General features: G+C 43.3%; 1 protein-coding gene across 1 annotated transcript; it reads left to right on the top strand.

Annotated features, from left to right (window-relative positions):
* Positions 1–40: 40 nt before the first annotated feature.
* ND-49 (NADH dehydrogenase (ubiquinone) 49 kDa subunit) lies at positions 41–20886 on the top strand. The gene is made up of 12 exons (XM_050178564.2): positions 41–321; positions 739–842; positions 1150–1259; positions 2828–3029; positions 4241–4353; positions 10150–10388; positions 12113–12232; positions 12917–13046; positions 15117–15212; positions 17762–17845; positions 19701–19758; positions 20696–20886. Exons 1-12 carry the CDS (start codon positions 65–67, stop codon positions 20731–20733), a joined length of 1551 nt encoding a protein of 516 aa, XP_050034521.1. The 5' UTR covers positions 41–64; the 3' UTR covers positions 20734–20886.
* Positions 20887–21851: the final 965 nt, after the last annotated feature.

The raw sequence follows: 21851 nt of genomic DNA, 5'->3' as shown, positions 1-21851 counted from the left end.
GGGAACTTGTTTATTGTAAAGGAAACGTTATTATTACCACTTATCTAGTAAAGGAGGTATTGATATGACCCATACGACCCTTGAAAACCTTGACAACTATCAACATCATACCTCTCTACTAGCGTCCTCTCTTGCGCATCAAAGCAACCAACTTCCCGACTCGGCTGCTGATTTTGTGCAGCGGCTCTGCGATCGGCTGTGCGTACCGCTGCAAGGTAGCAAGGTTACGATGGCATCTGTGTTGACCGCTGCAGCTAGGCTCTTACGGCCTAAACTGCCGGCTGCGGTACCCAAGTTTGGTGGATCGTTGTTTTTCGCCAGGTGAGGCCCCGCATCTCATTTCCCCGATACCAAAGAGCAGCCCGGATGTGCAGGCTGTCGTGCAGCACGATGATCAGCCGTCAGCAACGTGTGTCTGACCTCTTCAAAACAAAACGCTGAAATGCTATTTTTTCCAAAGTTTGCATGGTTAGCTCTGTTTAACATGCGCAGTAGTGCAGTAGCCAACGACATGTTACAACTTAGTATGGTCTCGTCTAGCCCGAATAGTTCTGGCACACTAGATAGATCGATTGCCAGCAACGGTAAGTATATTTGCGTCGCCCTATGTTGAACCATAGCCACATAAAACATTTTCTTGGTTTCACGCGATTTTTACTCCCCTAGCATTGTTTGTCACTGACGCTGATGACCTTGCATTGCGAGCTGAATCTATTGTTCTGCTTCATCGTTTCCTAGAGGTGCAAGGTGGTACCCTGATGACGACTTCATCAAGGATATGTCGGGGTTGGTTTTCGTTTCTGATGAATTAACAGACAAGATGGAAATGCCGCCTCCAAATGGTTAGTTCATTTCTGAAACCTCTCGTCAACTTTCATGCATTTCGTGTTCCCTCCTTAAACTTTGCCTGGTAACTAAATCGACGCTGGCCCGTCTTGTGGACGATAATGTGACCTAAAAGCGCGTTCTAAATCATTGCCGATGAAATCTATTATTGATGTTACTTTTCATAACAGCTTGAGTTTGTCCAATTGTGCATACTGAGAAATGCAGTCATTCTTTTGTGATACTGCATTAGTAACGCGACGTGCATTGATTAACGTGTGCGATTTAATTCCTTTGGCTTTGTTCATTGCATACGTGTTTCAGACTTATTTGAAAGGCCTGAAAAGCAAGTTCGAAACATGCAGATCAATTTTGGTCCACAGCACCCGGCAGCACACGGAGTCTTGAGGCTCGTGCTGGAACTGGAAGGAGAAGTGAGTGCTTAGTACTGGGTGAACCTCTTATGTGATCTGCGCAATATTGATATGTGATCTGCGCAATGTTGATACTCAATACTCCACACTGTATACCGCTTCAAAAGTAACTGAGCAAATGGCTGTGTGAAGGATGCAACACCAAGTTTCATGCATTTGGGTGCGTCATCATCAGTGCATAGTGTGGGAATTGGCCATGTTTGCTGACATGCTGTTGGCACTTTTCAGTGGGCAAGCGGGAGCACCGAAGACTGCTCAAAGAGTGTTCTCTCAAGTACTCGTGACAGTTTGAGTAGCACCATTGGCGGCTGGAATGAGTCCTAGAAAGAGCACCTTTCACAATGTTTCGACCTTTTCCAGTCTCCCACTAGAAAACACCAAGAGTCATCCATTAAAGTTTGCATGCTGATATTTTTCTCACCACCACGTTGTTCCCACCACTCTGTCTATATGTTGATGCCTCAATAAGTCGATCTTGTGAGGACTTGCGCTACACCATCACTGCTGCAAGGGTAGCCGATAGCTGTTGTCATTAGGTAACTGATGGGCACATATGGGTTTAAGTACATGGCTTTTCTTTTAGCATGGCAGATTGGCTTAACATTCGAGACAAAGCGGCAGAGTGGTGATAATAAAATCACCCTACAAAAGGCGCAATGGTAAAGGAAGCACACCCTTTCCATCCCCTTAATGATTATCTGGCTAAGTTGACCATGGCATTGTGCTCAAGATTGCTTAGAACCCAAGCACATTATAAACGTAGCACAAACTACTGGCACTATGGATCCAGAAAGACAGGTGCATCTGCACCTTCAAAGTAGTGAAATCGGTATGTTATTCGCTTTGGCAGGCTTACTACAATGTAGAATTTTTTACTTGTGTATAAAGAATGGCTACTGGACTACTCAAGGCAATGCACTGGGAGTCGAGCTAGATCAATAGATTATTCCTCCAGAAGTCTTATCATCGTTTTCTGTGTGTCACATATGATTCTGTTGCGTACAAAATTGGGAGGTGGAATTGGAATCACGTGGGAGGTGCCGTAGTACACAACGAATGGCATCAATCAGATTTTCTGTCTTCGTCATTTTCTTGTTTACAAAAGCTCTGCTTTTGCTACGAATGACAAATTTGTTATTACAGAAGCCTAACCTTTCTATTGAGCTCAACTCAACTTTTCCTTTAGTGTCCCTTTAACAGTAAACTGTCCACAGTGCAGCTGCTCAATCACTTTTTGGCCTATTTTTCCTTCAGAAACGGGCTGCCTTGAAGAGTTGTAATAGTGGTAAGACTCATTCCTGTCCAGTGAAGCAAACTCTCAGTGTTACTCTGCATTATGAAATGTTGTTTTAGTTGTTGCGGCATTTGAACTCATAGATGCCATGTGCCATGTGGCTGTGGTTTATTGCATTAGAAGAATTTACTTTGCCACTGTGGCTGTTTTAACAATGGCTGTCATGTTTAACATGCATGTTCTTGTTGCTTCTTTCTAAGATGAGCAAATGTTGCTTTCTGGCATAAGATATTTAAGCTCGACACCATCTCTAGTTTGCCTCTTACTTTTGCAGACTGTGGTGCGAGCAGACCCACACATTGGCCTCCTGCACCGTGGCACTGAGAAGCTCATGGAGTACAAAACGTACACTCAGGCACTGCCATACATGGACCGCTTGGATTATGTCTCCATGATGGCTAATGAACAATGCTACTCGCTTGCTGTCGAGAAGCTCCTCAACATTGACATCCCCAAGCGTGCTAAGTACATTCGAGGTGCGTGCTGCTGTGATGAATGTTGAGTGTTCCATAAATTGTAGCGCCAGGTATATATGTTCCAGCTTCTGGCTGACACCCGCTTTGATTTAACATTGAGATGTAGCATTTTTCAGAGGGTTCAGTTTAATACCATACTTGCAAGTATTACATGCCTGTTTCATTTATAATAAAGCCAAAACATGCTATGCCACTCAGGAAATGTGGAATTTTAATGCAATGGTGGCGACATCTGTCACCACTAACTTGAAATTGGTGAACTTCAAAAGCGAACACTAACTTTTCCTGTTGCACTTCAAGCTCCTGTCCAGTTTCTAAAGGCACATTCTGCCATAGTGGTGACAGATGGTATTCGTTATATTACAGCAAATTTGGCATTCCTTTAGTGGCACAGTCTGCAGACGCTCACTTTGGCTTTAGCAAAAACTTAAAAGTCAATTGAAAGGAAGTACACTGTCGAACAAATGCAAACATACATGTCTAATGTTTAAAAAATAGTAATGTTTACTTTAAACCCATAATAAACATAGAAATATGCTGGTACCCGCCGCGGTTGCTTAGTGGCTATGGTGTTGGGCTGCGAAGCACGAGGTCGTGGGATCGAATCCCGGCCACGGTGGCCACATTTCGATGGGGACAAAATGCGAAAATACCCATGTACTTAGATTTAGGGGCGCATTAAAGAATCCCACGTGGTACAAATTTCTGGAGTCCCCCTCTACGGCATGCCTCATAATCAGATTGTGGTTTTAGCACGTAAAACTCCATAATTTTAAAAGAAATATGCTGGTAAACAAACCGAAACAAGACATTGTTCATGTAAAAGAAAGATGCGCAAACCCAAAGCTGGGTTTGTTAGAATAACATTAGGTTTGAAATACAATATGAAACTAGACAATTCTGACACAAGAAATGCACTTATTGAAGGATATTGCTAAGGCTGTCATGAGATTTGTCAGGTTTAGTTAAACAAGCCACAGAAGTGGGTAGGTGGTTCCAGTTGCAGTAGTTATATTGGGAAAGCATCCTACAATCATTTAGATGGCTGTGAAATTATGGAGAAAAAAGTAAATCAAAATACATTGCCAAATTTTCTAAAAGTACCAGCATACAGTGAACTCGGAGAAGCTCAACTGCTGTCATATGGACATACATTTCTTGGAAAATTTTGTGTACTGACTGTAGTGACCGGTGACCACTTCTGTCTACAGTTCTTTTTGGGGAGATAACAAGGATTCTCAATCACATCATGGCCGTCGGAACGCACTGCCTGGACATCGGTGGCCTTACCCCCTTTTTCTGGCTTTTCGAGGAGCGAGAAAAGGTATTTTCATCATTTCTTGGTGGCTTGTAACTTAGGCCTTGAATTGCTCGTCTTCATGCAAGGTGGAAGGATGCTTCCCAAGGCAGTGCATAGCGCTGTAATTTTACACTCATCATATCGCGCACTGGCCAAAGTGATAGTGTCTTCTAATGTAACTCCTTCACTGCTGCTTCATATACTGCTTGATATTGTAGTCGAGCACAAAATGATCCCACAGCAATCTTCACAATAATGTGCTCTGTCATCTTGTGATCGCGGTGACGCTGCGTTTGACAGCTCTAATGCTTGGCTTCTGCTGAAGCCACGAATGCAGTTTTGGGTTTCCTATGTGATTGTAATGTGCAGGCAATTTGCGGACCCACTTTCTGCAGAAAAAAAAGGCACGTTAGATTCCTGTAATACGGTATAACTCCCTGTCTATCCTATTAAGTGCATATGTGCGATTGTAAGGCATTTCTTTATGTTTTTCTTTCTTGTTATCGTGTGCTCTTTACTACATGTGTACAAGGAAGAGACAAGCAAGAAATTCAATGGCTATTAACATTCGTCTGTCTGTGGACTACTTTGCTATTTGTTCCATCTTCACGCTGGTATTCTTATTTATTTATTTATTTATTTAAGGATACCTTACAGGCCCCTAGTGGCATTGTGTAAGGGGGGAGAGTACACTCAAAGATTATACAATAATTAGAATACATATACAAAAAATACAGTGTAAGAAATATGCTAACATGCAGTAATGTGTTAAAAATTGTACGAAAGACAAACTGAATGCTTTTGAACGCAAGAGGTCAGTGAACAAGAAATTTTCACTAAGTATAATGTAACCAACAGAATTGCAGAGCGAGTGGGACAATATTTGGCTATTACAAAACAGTATTTAAGGGATAGTAGCACAATAATAACAAGAAACTCAAGACAAAATAACACGTTAGGTTATGTAGAGTTTGAAAAATGCATTGTTAGAAGATGCCGGAATTCTTCCTGGTCACTCTCATAAGCAATGGTGTTAACGAAAGATTGTTCCAAAGCCGAATTGCTTTTGGAAGAGCAGAGTAGTTAAAGGAATTAGTCTTTCCATAGATGCGCGTGAAATTGAGCTGATTGTACGGCCAGTGTGACCTGTAATAAACAGTTTCAAGAGGCAGAACTGATAGTGCTGCATTATGGACATATTTATGAAATAATGATAGCAGGGCTATATCACAACGATCGTGCAAGGGCTGTAGGGAGAGGTCGAGTTTAATTTGTGTTATGCTTTTGTTATAGTCATAACATTGTGAAATAAAACTTGCAGCCCTATTCTGAATAGATTCGAGTTTTTCGATCAAGTATAAGCCATATATCAACCAGCTGACTTGTGTTCTAGCTTCCGTGTTCTTAAAGCAAAGCTTTCTTTGCGGAGTCAGACAGGTTTTTATACTGTGGTTGGTTGTTGGACTGCAGAAAGGAGAAATGTGGAGAGGAGGGCATAATGGACAATTGGGCTTAGTTGGTGGCAAAAACGATGCACCCGGCATTGCGTGTTGTGTAGCACTACTCAACGCCCTGTGTGCAGTCCAGCACTGTTTTCAGCCTGGTTGAGCAATACTGTACAACAGAAGAGGTACAAAGATGCTTTCAGAATGCTGACAAATGCTTTCAGAATGCTGACAAACAATGGAGTGGCTTGTTGATCTGTGAAAAATTACAAAGCACATCAAACTGCTTCAGCCAATAGACTAGACGTAAAGCTTCACTTACTTTGACGGTCAGCTTTGCTGGCTTCTGCATAATTTTTAAAGTCAACAGGTTTCTCTGGCTATCGCACTGGGTTTCTTGGTGGCAAGTGGCATTTTTTCATGGATAGATTGAGAAAGGGCACCGGTTTAGGGTCTGGGTTCGGGACAGCCGTCTTCTTCTGCTGTCCTCGTCTAAGCTCTGGCAGCTGTGGGAAAGGAGGAGGGCAATCACCTTCCGTGCTGTTGCATCCGCTTCTCGAGACAACATACATCCTGTAACGAATCAGCTGACCGTATTTAAACGACTGTAAGTCGACTCGAATGTAAGTGGAGCCTCCTCATATCGCATGTGACAGAAAAAAAAAGAGCATACGTGAGGGCACATTCCATAACAAAAATGTATTAGTACAGTGTAGACCGCTTGTAATGTAAGTCGCGGGAGTTGTAAAAATCCGCGCGATAAGTGGTACTGCGTTATAACCAAAGCATGCTTTTCTCGGCTTTTGCCTATGCCAAACGGACCACTCACCTTTTTCAAACACAATTTATTACAAATTTCACTCACGCACACATGCAACACAATCGCAACACAGCACAGAAACCAAGTTCTCCTGACAAGTGCGGCATCAGCGGAAGAACGCTATTATTTTCGTCTGGAGATTTTTTTTAAACAGCGCTTCGAACAATTTCTTCCTCTACAAGGCTTAAGCACTGAAGCGCTTTCTCACTCAAACTGTTTTTCACGCAGTACATCTTCACTTTGCTGAAGTATTCTAAAGCTTCTTTGCATGGGACATCTGGGTCTGGTGTCGGGTCGACATCATTGTCCGACTCGTCTTCGGTTGCAAGCTCCGCGCCACCGTGCACCGCTGCGACGATCACATCAGGAAGATCCGACTCACCGGCATCAACATATTCTTGGAAAGTGTCTATGACGGAAACGAACTTGCTTTCAATGAGGCTGGATCACACGTCGTCGGTGTTTACCGTCTCATTGGCAGCATTGTTGCTCAGCTCATCGGCGTCAAGAGCCTCTGCATTGCGCACGAAACCTGCTTTGCTGAAGCACTTGCTTATTGTAGTGGCTTTTACCTGCCACCACGAAGCGGCAACCATATCAATTGCAGCCCTTAAATTCACTTTAAGAGGCTGCTGCTACTGATCCTTGAATCGCTGGATCCATCCATTAAGTGGGTTGAAGTCGTCGTGGCCTAAAAGAGCACCAAGGGACTTGGCTTGGATGGGACCACTCACTGGTATGCTCTGAGCCCTAAATTCACGGAACCCTCTGAAAAGCGCTGCGTCCACGTCTTCGTACTTCGACGTACGTATTCTCTTTCGTGACAGGGAAGCCGAGTATTGCTGCAGTTGCTGCCGCAATTTGTCCTTGTATATGGTCGGCACGGTTGTGTCGGAAACGCCATATTTGGCCGCCACCGAAGCCTTCTTCAGCCCACTTTCTATGTCCCTTATCACACATTCCTTCGCCTCCAGCGATAAGGCATGCCCCTTTCTTATACCGCTTGAAGATGCTGCCGACGCCATGGTGACAAAAGCCCGACAGCATACGTGCACAGAGGACAACTACGACACCACGAGGTCACGACGTGCACACACCAAATGCAACAGAGACTGAAAAAAAAAAAAGGAGTGTGCTATCACTGCTATTGCTTCTTCTCCGCACTCCGTGCAGCGCACACCCTGATTGGACGCTGCTATAGTAATGAAAACACTCGCCCTCCTTCCTCTAAAGTCTCCCACCCTTCTCCTCCTTTTTGTTTCGCTTTTCGCCGCTAGTCTCCAGGTGCGCGCCCATGCTCCCCCTTCTCCGTGTTTGCACGCCCGGCAACCTTACGACCGTGCGGGCCATGCTCAACGCCTCCAAGAAAAGGCCGTGCTCCGATTTCATGGTTGTGCGCTTAAAGGAACCGTGCTATAACCGGTATTCTGCTTCGCGCGCCTACGCAATAAATGGTCCGCCTATACATTGAGTTCTATGGGAGATATATCGGTGGTCAAAAAACCCATGCTATAACCGGTCCGGCGCTAAAAGCGGTTACGTTATAAGTGATCTGCACTGTAGCTGGCATGGTCACTGGACTACTCGTCTTCACTTGTACCATCGTCCTCACTATTGCTGCAATTGTCATCGCTGCTACAGTCCCATATCGTGTTGTCGTCCAGCAAAATTCGACATTTGACAAACGATCGCACCATGACATGTTGTGGAACAGCAGCCCACGCTGAATGCATTCAACCCCACTCATCTGTCAGGGAGGCTCTTTTGACACGTTCGGTTGGCGTAAGTTCGTGGTCTTCTGCCGCCAGCCACTCGTTGTACTCGTGGCAGAGCAGATCCTTAAAAGGTGAAGATCTGCGCTTGTTTCATGACCAGGTCGAACTTCACTGGCAGGTGCCGATCACGCATTTCAGCAACGTACGCCGCAAGCTTGTCCTACAGCTCCGGAAAGCGTCCAGACTTCGGCCTATGAGGAATTCTTCGCTTGCCGTCACAGGTCAAAATTTTGCTTTGCTGCAGCAGTCGCCACTCTCGTACCACCCGTTCAGAAACATTGAACTTGTGGCCTGCTGAGCAGTGATTTGTTTCTTCGGCCTATAGGATGGCAGCCCTCTTGAACACTGCTGTGATCGAGCGCCGAATGTTTAGTGGGCCTGGAGCTTTCATGACGGCTGAGGAAGCATGGAAGAAGCACGTAGCTGGCAGTCAAGTCGAACACGTCAAACTAAGAGCTACAGGGAAAGAAATATGTGATCGGTGTCTGCTCTTCCATGAACTATCGGTACTCCCTGCAAGTGCCGCCGTTCTGAAGGTGCCACCGCAAATGGAACAGCGGCACTTCTATCAACTATCGACACCCCCCATGAGTGTTGTGTGCACTGTAAAACTCTCAAAAATGTTGAAAAACCCTTCCCAAAAGCAAGCAAACATGCAGGATAGCGAAAAGCTACGGGTAGGTTCATAGAGCAAACATAAAATTGTAACTACGTTGTAGCTGCCTTGATATCTCGTTGGTCTCGCTTTTTTGATGGTGCCATGTTTTGGTTTTGACCACACAGTAGCAGTAACGAAATGCATTCTTCTTTGCTGCTGGTGCAAATTTTTTGCAGGAGTGTAATCATCAACACTTTGTTCTTGTAAATGTTTAAACTGTTTTACACTTGATTTGAGCAATATTAGTGCTTTGTTTGGCTGGTTGAGCTCTGTGCCAACAGCTAGGTGGTGCAGACCGGTCAGGCCGCTCACGTACGTCTATGCTAAAGTGCCTTCATCACCTTTAGTTTATGCCTCCAGCCGTCTGTCAAAAGGCCCAGCTCGCTTGTGGTTACCGGAGTACCAGACACGTTCGGCAAGGTGACAGAGTGCTCGTAGCGCACGTTGCTGCGATAGCTCTCGCTTGGGGTCGACTGCCAAGCAGCTGGCGGAGAGTTTGGAGAGGCTTCATGCACTCACTCCTAGAGAACCGGAAGTCGACGACACAACATGCCATCATGACGCAGAGCCAGTGAAGGCGGAGCTTGGCCCTGATCACTCGGCAAACGAGTTGAGGGGAAAATGCATGACTATGGAGGAGGGTAACTTGTAATCGTCTGTAGCTCTCTTAATATGAGACGCTTCACACAAATTGTGGTGTGAATCATTAGCTGTACCCTACGCATCTACAAAATTTGTCAAACCATTTCAGGGGCCCTTTAGCAAAGGGGATAGCTTTCTAGAAGCCTTGCCATTTACCTTGCTGTTCATCAGCTCTTTATTGCTTACATAGATGTATAAGAAAAAGCCATGTAAGGTTTAGGAATTTGCTTTAATAAGTGGTAAAGTGTCCTCACCAAAGAAGAGTTCGAAGAAAGACAAAGGTGGCGTGTCAAGCGAGAACACGGTATGCTGCATAATGTGGCCCCAAATGCAGACATTCATGTTCGGCTATTCATTTACGTCAACGAACATCGTCAGTGGTTTCCTAAAAAAAAATTGTTACGTTCTGCAGTATTTTTCGGTGGCATTCCATTCTCCTTACCTCAAATTCTTAATGCATGGCTTGCTTCTCTTGTGCAGCTGATGGAGTTCTATGAGCGTGTGAGTGGCGCCCGCATGCACGCAGCATACGTGCGGCCAGGGGGTGTAGCCCAGGACATGCCACTGGGCTTGATGGACGACATCTATGACTGGGCTACAAAGTTCAGTGAACGGTTGGATGAAGTTGAAGACTTGCTCTCTGAAAACCGTATCTGGAAGCAGCGCACTGTGGACATTGGAATCATCACTGCGGAGAATGCACTTGACTGGGGCTGCAGGTACAGCTGAACCAGCAAAGTAGTGCTTGTTAAAAGTGGGCATTATAACCATCTCACTCAAGGCAGGTCTAACGGTCTCACTTTCACATTGGTGCTCCCCTGTACCTGCACAACAAGCTGATTAAGTTCTGGAAAGATTGCATTATACCCCTGACACATGGGTGCTGTAAAGTCTTTAGGTAAGGGGACATCTACCAGAAAGGCGTTCAAGCGCAATGACACATGATAAAGGAGTATTTCCCTTAAGGCAAAGTTTCTTTGTGGGAAAGGAGATCGCGCATCTACCTTTCAAGCGGAAAAGGAGTTACTCTCGCGCACAGCATGCACAACTCGTCAATAGAAGAAAACCTGCCACACAACTGCGGTGCCCCATAAGTACTTTTTTACCTTGCAAAAATGTTTTAATTTTTAGCGGTAATGCGATTTGTCGAATGGTGAAGATTTACTCTAGCTATACTCCAAACGCTCGCATCACGTCGCTAGTGCCGCCATGTTGAATTCTGCCAGTGTCATTTCCTTCGTCTTCTTCTTGGTGTGTTAGCATCGTGAAACCATCATTCGTTGCGCACATAGGCCCACCTTTCGCGGTTGGCGGCTCGAGAGGACACTGCCGAAGCAGTCAACATGAAGCATGCTCATGATGAGTGGACGTTTAATGTCTTCCACTTTCGTCTTGGCAGCGTTTATGTCATCTTCTAGAGATCCGAGTGTGACAAGTGTCAGAGTGACCGCAGCTTTTGCTTCATTGCTAGCGTGTCGCTGAGCCATGATATCTGCAGTTCTGTCATGCGATCACAATTGTGCGAATAACACATTCAGTAAAATGCGTTACGCCTGCACACACGAAGGAAGGGACAAAAATATGTGAAAAAGGAAGATAGAAACATGGCCTGCACCCTAATAAACAGCATGCACAGCTATTCTAATACACTGTAGCATAGCAAAACACCGACTTTGCATAGTTGCTGGACCAATTTAAATTGCTTCTAAGAGCATAAAAACGCAAATAAAATAAACTAATAAGCGCATTATGAGCCATCAACAATGAAAAGTATGTTTTGGGGTTCTGCAGTAGCTAAATGCAATCTAAATACGCAGCTTTATAAAAATGTCTTCCCTCTTTCTGCTTTGACAAGCAGCACTATTTTTCTTGCAGTGTTCATCTGAGGAAGCACCTAAGGAAGTTAGTGCAGTGCCGTGCATCATCGGCGCAACTCCTTTCTGCAGAGGGTCCTTCAGAGTAACAAAAGGGGTTTACTGCAAAGGCTTTTAGTTTTGCCTGTGTGTCAGGGGTATTAGACACTCATTCACCTTTACTTAAGCTTTCTTCTATTGATTTATAGATGCTGTAGTCTTGAGAGTTGTACAACTTGAGAAATAGAGAGGACGAAAACACATATAGTAAAAGGTCATGATAGAAGCTGTATTTCAAAAGATTTGGCACTCTCTACTTCTAATGCATGTTGCACCTCATTGTGTGAGATTGGAACGAAAGTGGACTGTGACTGTCACGAGTTAGCTGTCACTTGCTGTTTCCATGGTGGCCTTCTGCACAGTTTAGCAGTGACTATTGGCATTTAAGGATTTTTTCATTCTGACTTGATAACAGAAAAGTGTCTTGTCCTTAAATGCAGAGCCTTCTCCATGATTAGTAAGGTTATGAACATGCCAAGTTTCGAGTGTGATTGTTCACAGCATTTGCTATTCCACTTCCTCCGTACCAGTGGTGTCATGCTTCGTGGGTCTGGCATCAAGTGGGACCTGAGGAAGACGCAGCCATACGATTCCTATGAAGACTTTGATTTTGAAGTACCTGTGGGGCTCAAGGGTGACTGCTATGACAGGTGAGAGCTTGTCTAGGGATTAATTATACACATTTGATGAAATATTCTATTATTTGAATTTAATTGCGCCATGTTACATACTGTTACAAGTCTCCATTGATCAATGCATAATGTCTTCAGGACAGTTGGTGCTTTGTTGAAAAGGCATAATTTTGCTAACCATGTAGTCAAGTGAACATATCCTTGATTGCGTTATTTATCTGCATAACTTTCCACCATGTTGTAAAATGTTGGCTTTTATGCCCTCTGGAAAGAAAGAGAAAGGATACATTTGGGGTTTCATAACCGATAGCTTCATTTTTGTTTTCTTTCGTTCGCACAAACTACCATTGTAGTAAAATGCATTTCTGCCATTGCTGAATAATGAAGTTGCTTCTGCAAAATTCTGCACACTTGGATTTGATTAATTTTCCAACATACCATGAATCATTCTCAGTAATACGAATTCATGAACAAAATAATCTTTTACTTGGTGTTAAGCTGGAGGTAGCATAAGATCTTGCTCTCTATTTATGTCCATCCAGATCTGAAATCATGGCCTTTGTTTCATCATATTTTGCTTGGTTTTGAACTATGTGATCTGACAATTCAGGCAAAATGCTGCAGCTGTGAACAGTTGCAAAGTGCAAGAGTCACTTCTGCATTAATTTCAGTAGTGCGCCAATTTGAGATGCTGTTGCTCAGGTATTTATGCCGAATGGAGGAGATGAGGCAAAGCCTGAACATCATCTACCAGTGCTTGAACAAAATGCCCCCTGGTCCAGTCAAGACAGACGACAACAAATGCGTGCCCCCATCGAGGGAAGAAATGAAGGTCTGTGGCACGCTGTTGCACCTTACTCATCGCAATTTGCTTATCTGTTTTGAATAAATATGCTGCATTTAGTATGGCTGGTCTGCTAGTTTGCTAGAGTATGGCTGGTTTGCTATTACCATGCTTCAGTAACATAGGTATCATAGTATTATGTTGCATAGTTTGTCGATTTGCTAAACTTGGTATGGTGACCTGCACTGTGCTCTTGTTACATTATGCATTGTATCACCGGCTTCAGTTAGCAGAACCCTTGAACCTAATAAGGCATGTTATATCTGATAACAAACTGGAATTATGCATTTGCTTTTTGTACCATGCACAGAGCACTTAAGTTAGAAATCCACAATAATACGAGGGTTGATTCAGAAATAAGGTTCCCAAAGAGCTCCAGCCACACTGGAAGATGCGAGGCGAAATCCGGCAACACTGCTGCGCGCGGCTGTTCCCCGCTCATTCTTGGCTCAGCAGCCGTCCGATATGGAGGTTCCCATTGTGGATCCCGCCAAGTGCGAGATTAGTTCCGCAATTCTCTTTTTCCATGCCAAAGGGATTCCACCCATGGAAATTCATTGTCATTTGACAGAGGTGTATGGTGACAATTGTATGTCCGTTAAACACGTCCGAAAGTTGTGCAGGGAATTTAGTGCTGGTTGGATGGAAGTCCATGATGAAGAATGGAGTGGAAGACTGTCAGTTTCGGAGGCGGTTATCAAGATGGTCCAACGCGAAGTGCTTCAAAACAGGAGGACCACTGTCCGTGAACTTGTTGCTCAGGTTTCTGGGAGTTCTTGCGGTACAGTGGAAAGAGCTTTGACCGAAAAATTGGGGTATCACAAGTGTTGTGCTCGATGGGTACTGCAGCTATTGACATCAGACCACAAGGAGAAACACCTTGCCTGTGCTCGCCAGTTTCTTCAAAAGTGTCAAGAAGATAAGGAAGGATTGTTGGACTCCATTGTTACGGGAGACAAAAAGTGTGTGTTTCATTTCACTCCCGAAACGAAACAAAAATCCAAACAGTGGAATCACCCAGAGTCACCAGTTGCAAAGAAGTTCAAACAAACTCCTTCTGCTGGCAAAGTCATGGCCAGTGTTTTTTGGGATCGTAAGGGGATACTGCTGATCAATTTCATGGAACATGGGACAACAATCAACCCAGGCAGTTATTGTGCAACACTAAGAAAACTCAGGCAAGCTATCCAGAACCACTGGAGAAGACGACTGGCAGCCGGTGTAACGCTGCTTCACGACAACGCCCGACCTCACGTCTCCCATCAAACCCAGGAACTTTTGACAATCTTTGGGTGGACTGTCATGCCCCACCCACCATGCAGTCCAGACCTCGCGTCTAGTGATTATCACTTGTTCCCCAAGTTAAAGGAATATTTGAGTGGCCAACGCTTCAGGAGCGACGATAAAGTCAAAGAAAAGGTGAAACGCTTCCTCAGTGGTTTGGCGGCGGAGTTCTAAGACATTGGGATACAGAAATTGCAGCACCGTGTAGAAAAAGATGGCAATAATGTAGAAAAATAGAGAAAAGTTTCATCTTTGCAATGATTTAAATTTCTATGAGAATAAACAATGTTGTTTATTTCAAAAATTGATGGGAACCTCATTTCTGGATCAACCCTCGTATCTGCACTTTTATGTTGTTAGAATAATGTGTGGCAGAAGTTTGGAAACTGAGGCATTTTTAAAGAATCATAATTCAGATAAGGTAACAAAAAGAGGCAGAATACGTGTCTGGGCCAATAAGAGCACGACGCTTTGCACATTGTTGCATGCCACCTTACGCATCTGTATTGGGACGAGGGATAACATTCTCAGACAATCACTTTAGGGGATACTTTCACTTTTGTGAGGACATTCCTGGCACCATGCCAAGAATTCTGTCATGTGTAGATGCTGTTGTGCCTGGCGCTATTCACACAAAATCTTGAATGGTGCTGCAAGCTGCTAAAGCTGAGGTGCCCAGTGTATGCCAATTATTTTGCATACCCTGGCTGAACTATATATATTCACTTATATAACTTGTTTCACTGCCTACATTCCTTTATCTACATGTCCCAGACGTCAATGGAAGCCCTCATTCACCACTTCAAGCTGTTCACTGAGGGTTACCAGGTTCCTCCAGGTGTAACATACACTGCTGTTGAAGCGCCGAAGGTGAGCCACAAATCGCTGCATTACAGTTGAACCTTGATCTAATAAACACATGTATAACTAGTTATTGAGTACAGCAATGCAAATTAAGATCTGGTTGGCCATGGTTCACTTGAATTAGTATCCATGGTTTCATTTTAATGCTCTGCAAAATGTGACACAGTTTCTCATCTGTCAAATTCAGTGGCGTGATTGATCTGGACATTTGACATACTGGCATGAAAATGTATGGAAGTAGCGGTTGAGGGTACTTCACCCTACTTTCACGGTGTTTGCTGCAGGTATTCACTTGTATTCTTCTAAAATATCACCGTATAAGGAAACTGTCTTTGTCGCCACCTAGCATTAATGTCAAGTTAGCAATGTGAGCTAGTACCTTGTCATTATCCTTCCATTATGATCATTATTTTCATAGTCATTTAGCCAGCTATAGCTGTATTAGGGGGCACTTGAGGCTTTTCAGTGGCCCAGTACAAGCTTTTTATTTTTAAGCAATTTAACTCACCACTGACAAAAAAACAAACTTGCAAGTGAACAGTGGGCTCTTTGAAGACTAAAAAATATGCAGGGTGTCTACCGACCGGGAAAACCGGTCTTCTCAGGGATTTTGAGTAGTCTGGAAAAACTCAGGGAAAACTCAGGGAATTTGTACCTCTATCAGGGAAAATTGGTAATTTTGTTGAAAGGGTCGAAAGTCGCGGTAATGCTGGCTCAAGTAATAGACAGGAATTGTAATGAATCCTATTTGACGCCCTGTCGAAGGCTGGAGGAGTTTCCAGTGTACAGTCAACGACCAAATTCGCGATGCCCGATAATTTGGACAGCTTCGCGGCACCACCACGTACCCCATAGGGTCAATCTATCAGAACGTTTGAAATTTCGGACGCGAGAACCCTTTGCCGTCCGATTTTCCTGACTTTTTGCCGTGACCACAGGTCCGAAACGGCATTAATCAAAGCCATCACCACTGCCGTTTTGATTACTTCGCCGCCTCAAACCGGCGCTCTCGCACGCAGATCCGCTGGCAGCCGTAGCCACCACTGCGGCAACGCTAGACCTAGCTGCTTCGACTTTCGCTGTTAGCTCCTTGCCGTTAGGTGCCGTGTTTTTCATTGAAAGAATTCACTGCTGTTAGCAATGGTACTGACTGCACCTTTGTGGTTCTCGAGATTGGCTTAGAAGCTTGGAAAGCACGGTGCATTGCATAAAGCCGGTTCCTGAAAGTCAGCTTCGCCTCTATACAGAAATGTTACTTGGTGAAGCATACGAAAATGTATTACAGTGAAGCATAACAAGAGTGGGAAGGGGCTATTGCCACAGGACACAGTATGTATTCCTTAATTATGCACGCGTGCATCCGGTATCTTCTGTTACAGTACGAGCACCGCTATGCCTAATACGTGTACCGACAGGCCTTCAGAGCGTTTTCGAACGTGCCTGTGGCGGTTTGAGCCCCTTAAGGGCAGTAAATGACATGCATTAATTTTTTCCAGCTGGCTGATTTTTCGGACGTTTTCGCGGTCCCTAAGGGGTTCGAAAAATCGAATTTGGACTGTGCAACTGACCGAGAATTAAGATGCTTCAAATGGTCCGTGGGGTGAACGAGTGGCGGAAAGAAGACAAGAAAAGAAAGAACCTACATATTGAGGAATGAACAGGAAAGGAAGCGTGCTGCCGCCGTTTTGAAGGAGCTTGAGCTAAACAAAAAAGTGTTGGCTGATGCCGAGATGCAGGTGTCCCTCATCCAAACCAAAATAAACTTTTTAAAGCAGTGAAACACAACACTGAGGCGTTGTATGCGGGCTGACAGTATGTCAGTACAGTTGAGGTTGACTTACGAGCTGTTGGGAAAGAATCTCAATTGTGACAAAGTTCGGGCCTCACATCACTGAGCTTGCTATCAGTTGATAGAAATCGCTCATATTCGAAAATATTTGATTCGGTATGCATCTCCTTTTTATTCGTATTTGAGGATGTCGGATCCGACTCGATTTGCAACTTTTTTCGGAGACATTTTATTTGCTGTGCATTTTACTAACCCCTCCTTTGTATCCTCTTTTTGAATAAAATAAACACTACTCCTTAGTATTTAAACTGAATTAAGTTGTTGTTTTTTTAATTTTTTCATATGCTTAGAGAGTGACGGCATCGGGCGACGTGGTTTCAGCCCGTCTTGACATAAAATATAGCTCTGCGTCACTCAGGGAAAACCTGGAAAACTCAGGGAATTTGGAAATGTCAACTTGGTAGACACCCTGCTAAAAACTATGTGTTGTCATTGTCTAACAAGAAAACACAGCCGATTCCTTAATGGAACTTGAATGCTGCAGTTATTGAGAAGCATTCTCTGTTTTGTATGCTAAGTGATTTTTTTGTCATTCTGTACAACAAGCTACATATACCCCTGTGATACCCTTGGAACATATTGTAATAACACTGCTGGAACAATTAGTAACATTAACAGCTGCTGCCATAGACTGCTTTGCTGCCTTCAGCATTGAGCACTTGAGTTGCGTTCCTAATACATCATGGCTCATGCACCCCATTTGCAGGGAGAGTTTGGTCTGTACATGATATCAGATGGAAGCAGCCGCCCCTATAGATGCAAGATCAAGGCACCTGGTTTTGCCCACCTGGTAAGCATTTGTCATGGAAGGACTTTGATGCCAATGAAATATCAGATGTGGGAACCGGCTGGTGTCAAAATTTCGATTGCATTTTCTATTGCAGCAATAGCTGTTATGGGGTTCTAAGACACTTGAAATGACATGCCTTACATTGTATGTAACTGTAACAGGTGACCATGTTGGTGCTCAGGGCAGTGTTTTCACTAGATTTGCTCATGTGTTAACTACAAGCATAGTAATTCTAATACATGCTAGATTAATTTATTTCCTGGTTTGGTAAACCACTACACAATCTAACTTAGGATCCCTTTGAAGATTTCAAAACTGCACAGTGTGTAGTAGGAAACTTAAAACGTACTTATACCACTAAAGCATACTATAGCAAATATAAAATAATAACAGCATCAAAACTTTACGCTTATAAATTATTCCTTAGAATTTCGTGGCAATTCTGGCCAGATAAATGTTCCTTTCAAGGCAAATACCATAGTAAAACAACAGGCTATAACGTTAGAAAAAGTCTGTGTCGCAGAACAAAACACAGAGATCAAGAACTGACAGTGCAACTTCTTAACCTTCTAAACAGCTACCCCTTAGTATTGGACCTACTAATTCTGGAATTTCAGAGCAAAGTTTTAAGAGGACGGTAAAAGAATTGTTCCTACCAGAAGACTAATACAAAATGTCAAACTACAAGTATAAAATATTTCGCTTATGTTTTTATTTTGTGTTTCAAGTGCTTAGCAGACTCATGAATTTTGTATTGAACTGTTCAAAAATATGTGTACTAGTTTAATATCATGTGTGCTCTCTTGAATGTCTGCCATTTTCGCCATACAGGTGGCACAGCCTAGTCAGGCAAACGTTTGCCTTTAGCTGTGCACCCTAAGACAATCTCAATGTTGTCTTAGAATAAATCGGTAAAGAAAACAAGAAACTTAATGGCACTGGACAGTGGTGCTATGGCCGTTGTAATGATCCATTCTTTCCACCTTCATCAGAGGCTTGGTGTGACAGGTGATGAAATGGATCAATGCAAAATACAGCCCCTGTACTCTTTGTGCTCTTTTAAAGTCAGTCAGTCTTTTCATGAACGATGCAATGCACAAGTTCTATGTTCTTTCTGAAAACGTGCTGTTATGGGAGTTGGTTATTTGATGGGCTGAAACCTCTAAAGCGCAAACACAGTTCCTCATAGAGGAAAATTAGAACTACCTGCTTACCATTATTTCTGGGCATGGGGAGTATATAGTATATAGGAGGCAGCCAGCTACCGTTAGACGTCAGGTCCAGCAGTCGCCGTTCCCACACTCCACACTAGGGCGATGCCGACTGTGCATTTGTACAAGAAAGAACAGTGGAATGTCATTTGAGTGAAAGCTTATTTAGTGTAGTAGTTCGTTAATTATTGATTGAGTTGCTGAACTATCCACAACTAAAACCTACTCCTGCATATCATAACAGATAGCCTATGGTAGTGTTTAAGTCAGAATTTCGAGGTATCAAACTCGGCAGGATTTGCATGGCCAATGTGTTAACCATAGGTAGCTTGCAGGAGTAACATGGCAACATTTTTGTTGGAGGGTGAAAATAGCACTTTGAAGACTGCATGGGCACCGTGAGCATGTACAGCATCATTCATCCACCTATGTTTGCTCATCTGGAAAATTTTTTCAAAAGGTGAGAAATTTTATATATGGTGAGGCCTCCATAGCAAGACACATTTAGCCCCCTTACCTTCATGTTTGGCAGATGAAGCCTCAGTACGTATTTAATAAAGTATTCTCACCGAATGCACAGGTATTCAGAAGCAGTGTTACCTAATGCTTCCTTTTTGTCTTTTTTTTTTTTGTGTGTCTTACAGTCTGCCTTGGACTTCATTGGCAAGAATCACATGCTGGCTGACATTGTCGCCATAATAGGTAAGCCTGTAATGAAAGCCCTGTGCTCTGTGGAGTTGTGATTGCATGAGCCTGTGCTTCTTTGTGGCAGGAAATTGAACAGTATCAAACCAGTTAATGACAGCAAAGGAGAAAATGAGTTATCTACACAACCTTTAGGAGGATTTGCTTTATTGAGGCTCTGTTTTGCTCTGCATACTTTTTAGCATGAGGGAAAAAAAATTGTGTTTCTACTAAGAAATGCTTATATATATTGCTTTTCATTATGGAACATATACATGACTGCTTTTGCTGACACTAGTCTTTCATCGGGTCCTTGCTGCTCGGTGAAAGCTGGAGTATGATTTCTTTGTTGTGTGGACTGTCTTGCTTGCGTTTGTGTGCCATACCTCTGCCATATCAGAGAATGGTCATAGTAGAAGTAATGCTGTCTCGGAAGATGCAGGCATCACAATGTGTAATGCTTGTGTGTTACGTGGTCATGATTTAACTTTTCGTGCTTTTCTGTGAGAATTAAAAGCTGCCACCCCTGAATGGAACAGGTAATCTGATGAGAGCTATGCCACAGCTAGAATAAATTTCTAAGAAAAAGCAGACTGTGTTATTCAAATAAACAGTCGCCTTTCATATCACGTCAGTGACATCCTGCTTAAGTAAAAAAAATCAAGTGCATTAGATTAGCTTAGACGCAATCATTTCTAGCTGCAGTAAGTGTATTTACTTATGCACTTGTCATGCTGGCTTGAAATGAAGTGTTCGTGGACAACCCTTTTGCCGACTCTTGAGGCATGCATGCAGTCACTGCATTAGTCATAACATTGTAAGCTCAGTCTGTGGTTATTTTTCTTTGCTGTTGACCAAGTGAACCTACTTATTCCGTTAACCAATAAGTGGACAGGGAGTTGCGGCAGAAAAGATAAAAATGATAAAGCTGCTAACTTGGTGTTTCATTTTCCAGGTACGCTAGATATTGTGTTTGGAGAAGTCGACCGCTAGCACCGAAGAACATGCGATTCGAAGACGTAGGCATGTGCAGTTCTTTAGAAATGTCGAAGTCTTGTGGCTTGCTTGTGTGGCTAACAAATTTTGTAAATACTGTCACCTGAATGCTACACTAAAGGATTGAATAAAGGCATACGTTTCAATTGAGTGCTGTTTACATTATTGGCGAATGGTCATGTATGAGCGGTGAGCTGTAAGTATATTGACTGCTCAGTGTTGAAATCACTATGGCAGGTGATAAGACAGCATATGAGAATAAAGTAGTCTATGGGACCTTGATGGGACCAATGGAATTAATGAAACTATCTGATCGGTTTAATTAAAAGAAGAGGCAGAAAACATGTCTAAGCACAGTATGGCTTCATATGGCAACATTTTACCTGATTCTAATATGCATCCCAATTTTTTAACAAGAAAAATTTATCATGCTTCCAATTCAGGCAATTGGAAACGAATGAAACCTGTAGCGTCTGCCTTCACAAAATGGGAATTTATTTACATTTAGTTGTTGTGCGTCATTCTCAGACAGTTCTTTATCACAATGGGCTACGTGCTATGCTGACTGTAAAGTGCGTTTCACATTTCTCAAATGACTCCGCAACCATTGAAAATGGGATGGTAATCTATGCCTAGATGAACAAGTTTGTCATGCCATGCAAGACAGTGACATGTGAAGAATACATAACACAGCTCCATTGCTTAACTTGGCACTTAAGATAACTTCCCTTTTGAATGCAATTCCATAAGAAAAGTGGTGCATCATCATTGCCAACCTGTGCAAAAGCTAGCAAAGACGGTGAAAAATTTTTCTGTTGCCATGATGATGCTGGCTATGACAGGCTATTACCAATGCTGCTAACATGGTTTTGGTTTCGTAATCTAATGTAATGTGCAGGCAGTTTCCAGACCCATTTTTCGTGAAACAAAGGCGCACGTCAGAATTGGGCAAATACATTGTTCGTTACGAGCTGTCGCTTTCACTTCTAACTGCTGAGAAGGCAGGGCATTGCAGCCATTGGGCTCACTATTAAAGGAGCTCTGAAACACTTTTTATTGAAGTAATTACACTATTTCAGAAATACTTTCCTGCAAAAATTACTTCACTGCATTCA

The sequence above is a fragment of the Dermacentor andersoni genome, chromosome 5 (assembly GCF_023375885.2).
Source record: "Dermacentor andersoni chromosome 5, qqDerAnde1_hic_scaffold, whole genome shotgun sequence".
Classification (NCBI taxonomy): Eukaryota; Metazoa; Arthropoda; class Arachnida; order Ixodida; family Ixodidae; genus Dermacentor; species Dermacentor andersoni.
Note: the sequence above shows the minus strand (reverse complement) of the source record. Positions and strands in the feature narration are given on the sequence as shown.

Excerpts from the sequence above, each read along its gene's own strand:
- ND-49 (XM_050178564.2), top strand. The coding sequence starts at position 65 with ATGACCCATACGACCCTTGAAAACCTTGACAACTATCAACATCATACC. Across the intron at positions 3,030-4,240 it reads GCGTGCTAAGTACATTCGAG|TTCTTTTTGGGGAGATAACA; the intron begins GTGCGTGCTGCT and ends TTCTGTCTACAG. Across the intron at positions 13,047-15,116 it reads CATCGAGGGAAGAAATGAAG|ACGTCAATGGAAGCCCTCAT; the intron begins GTCTGTGGCACG and ends TACATGTCCCAG.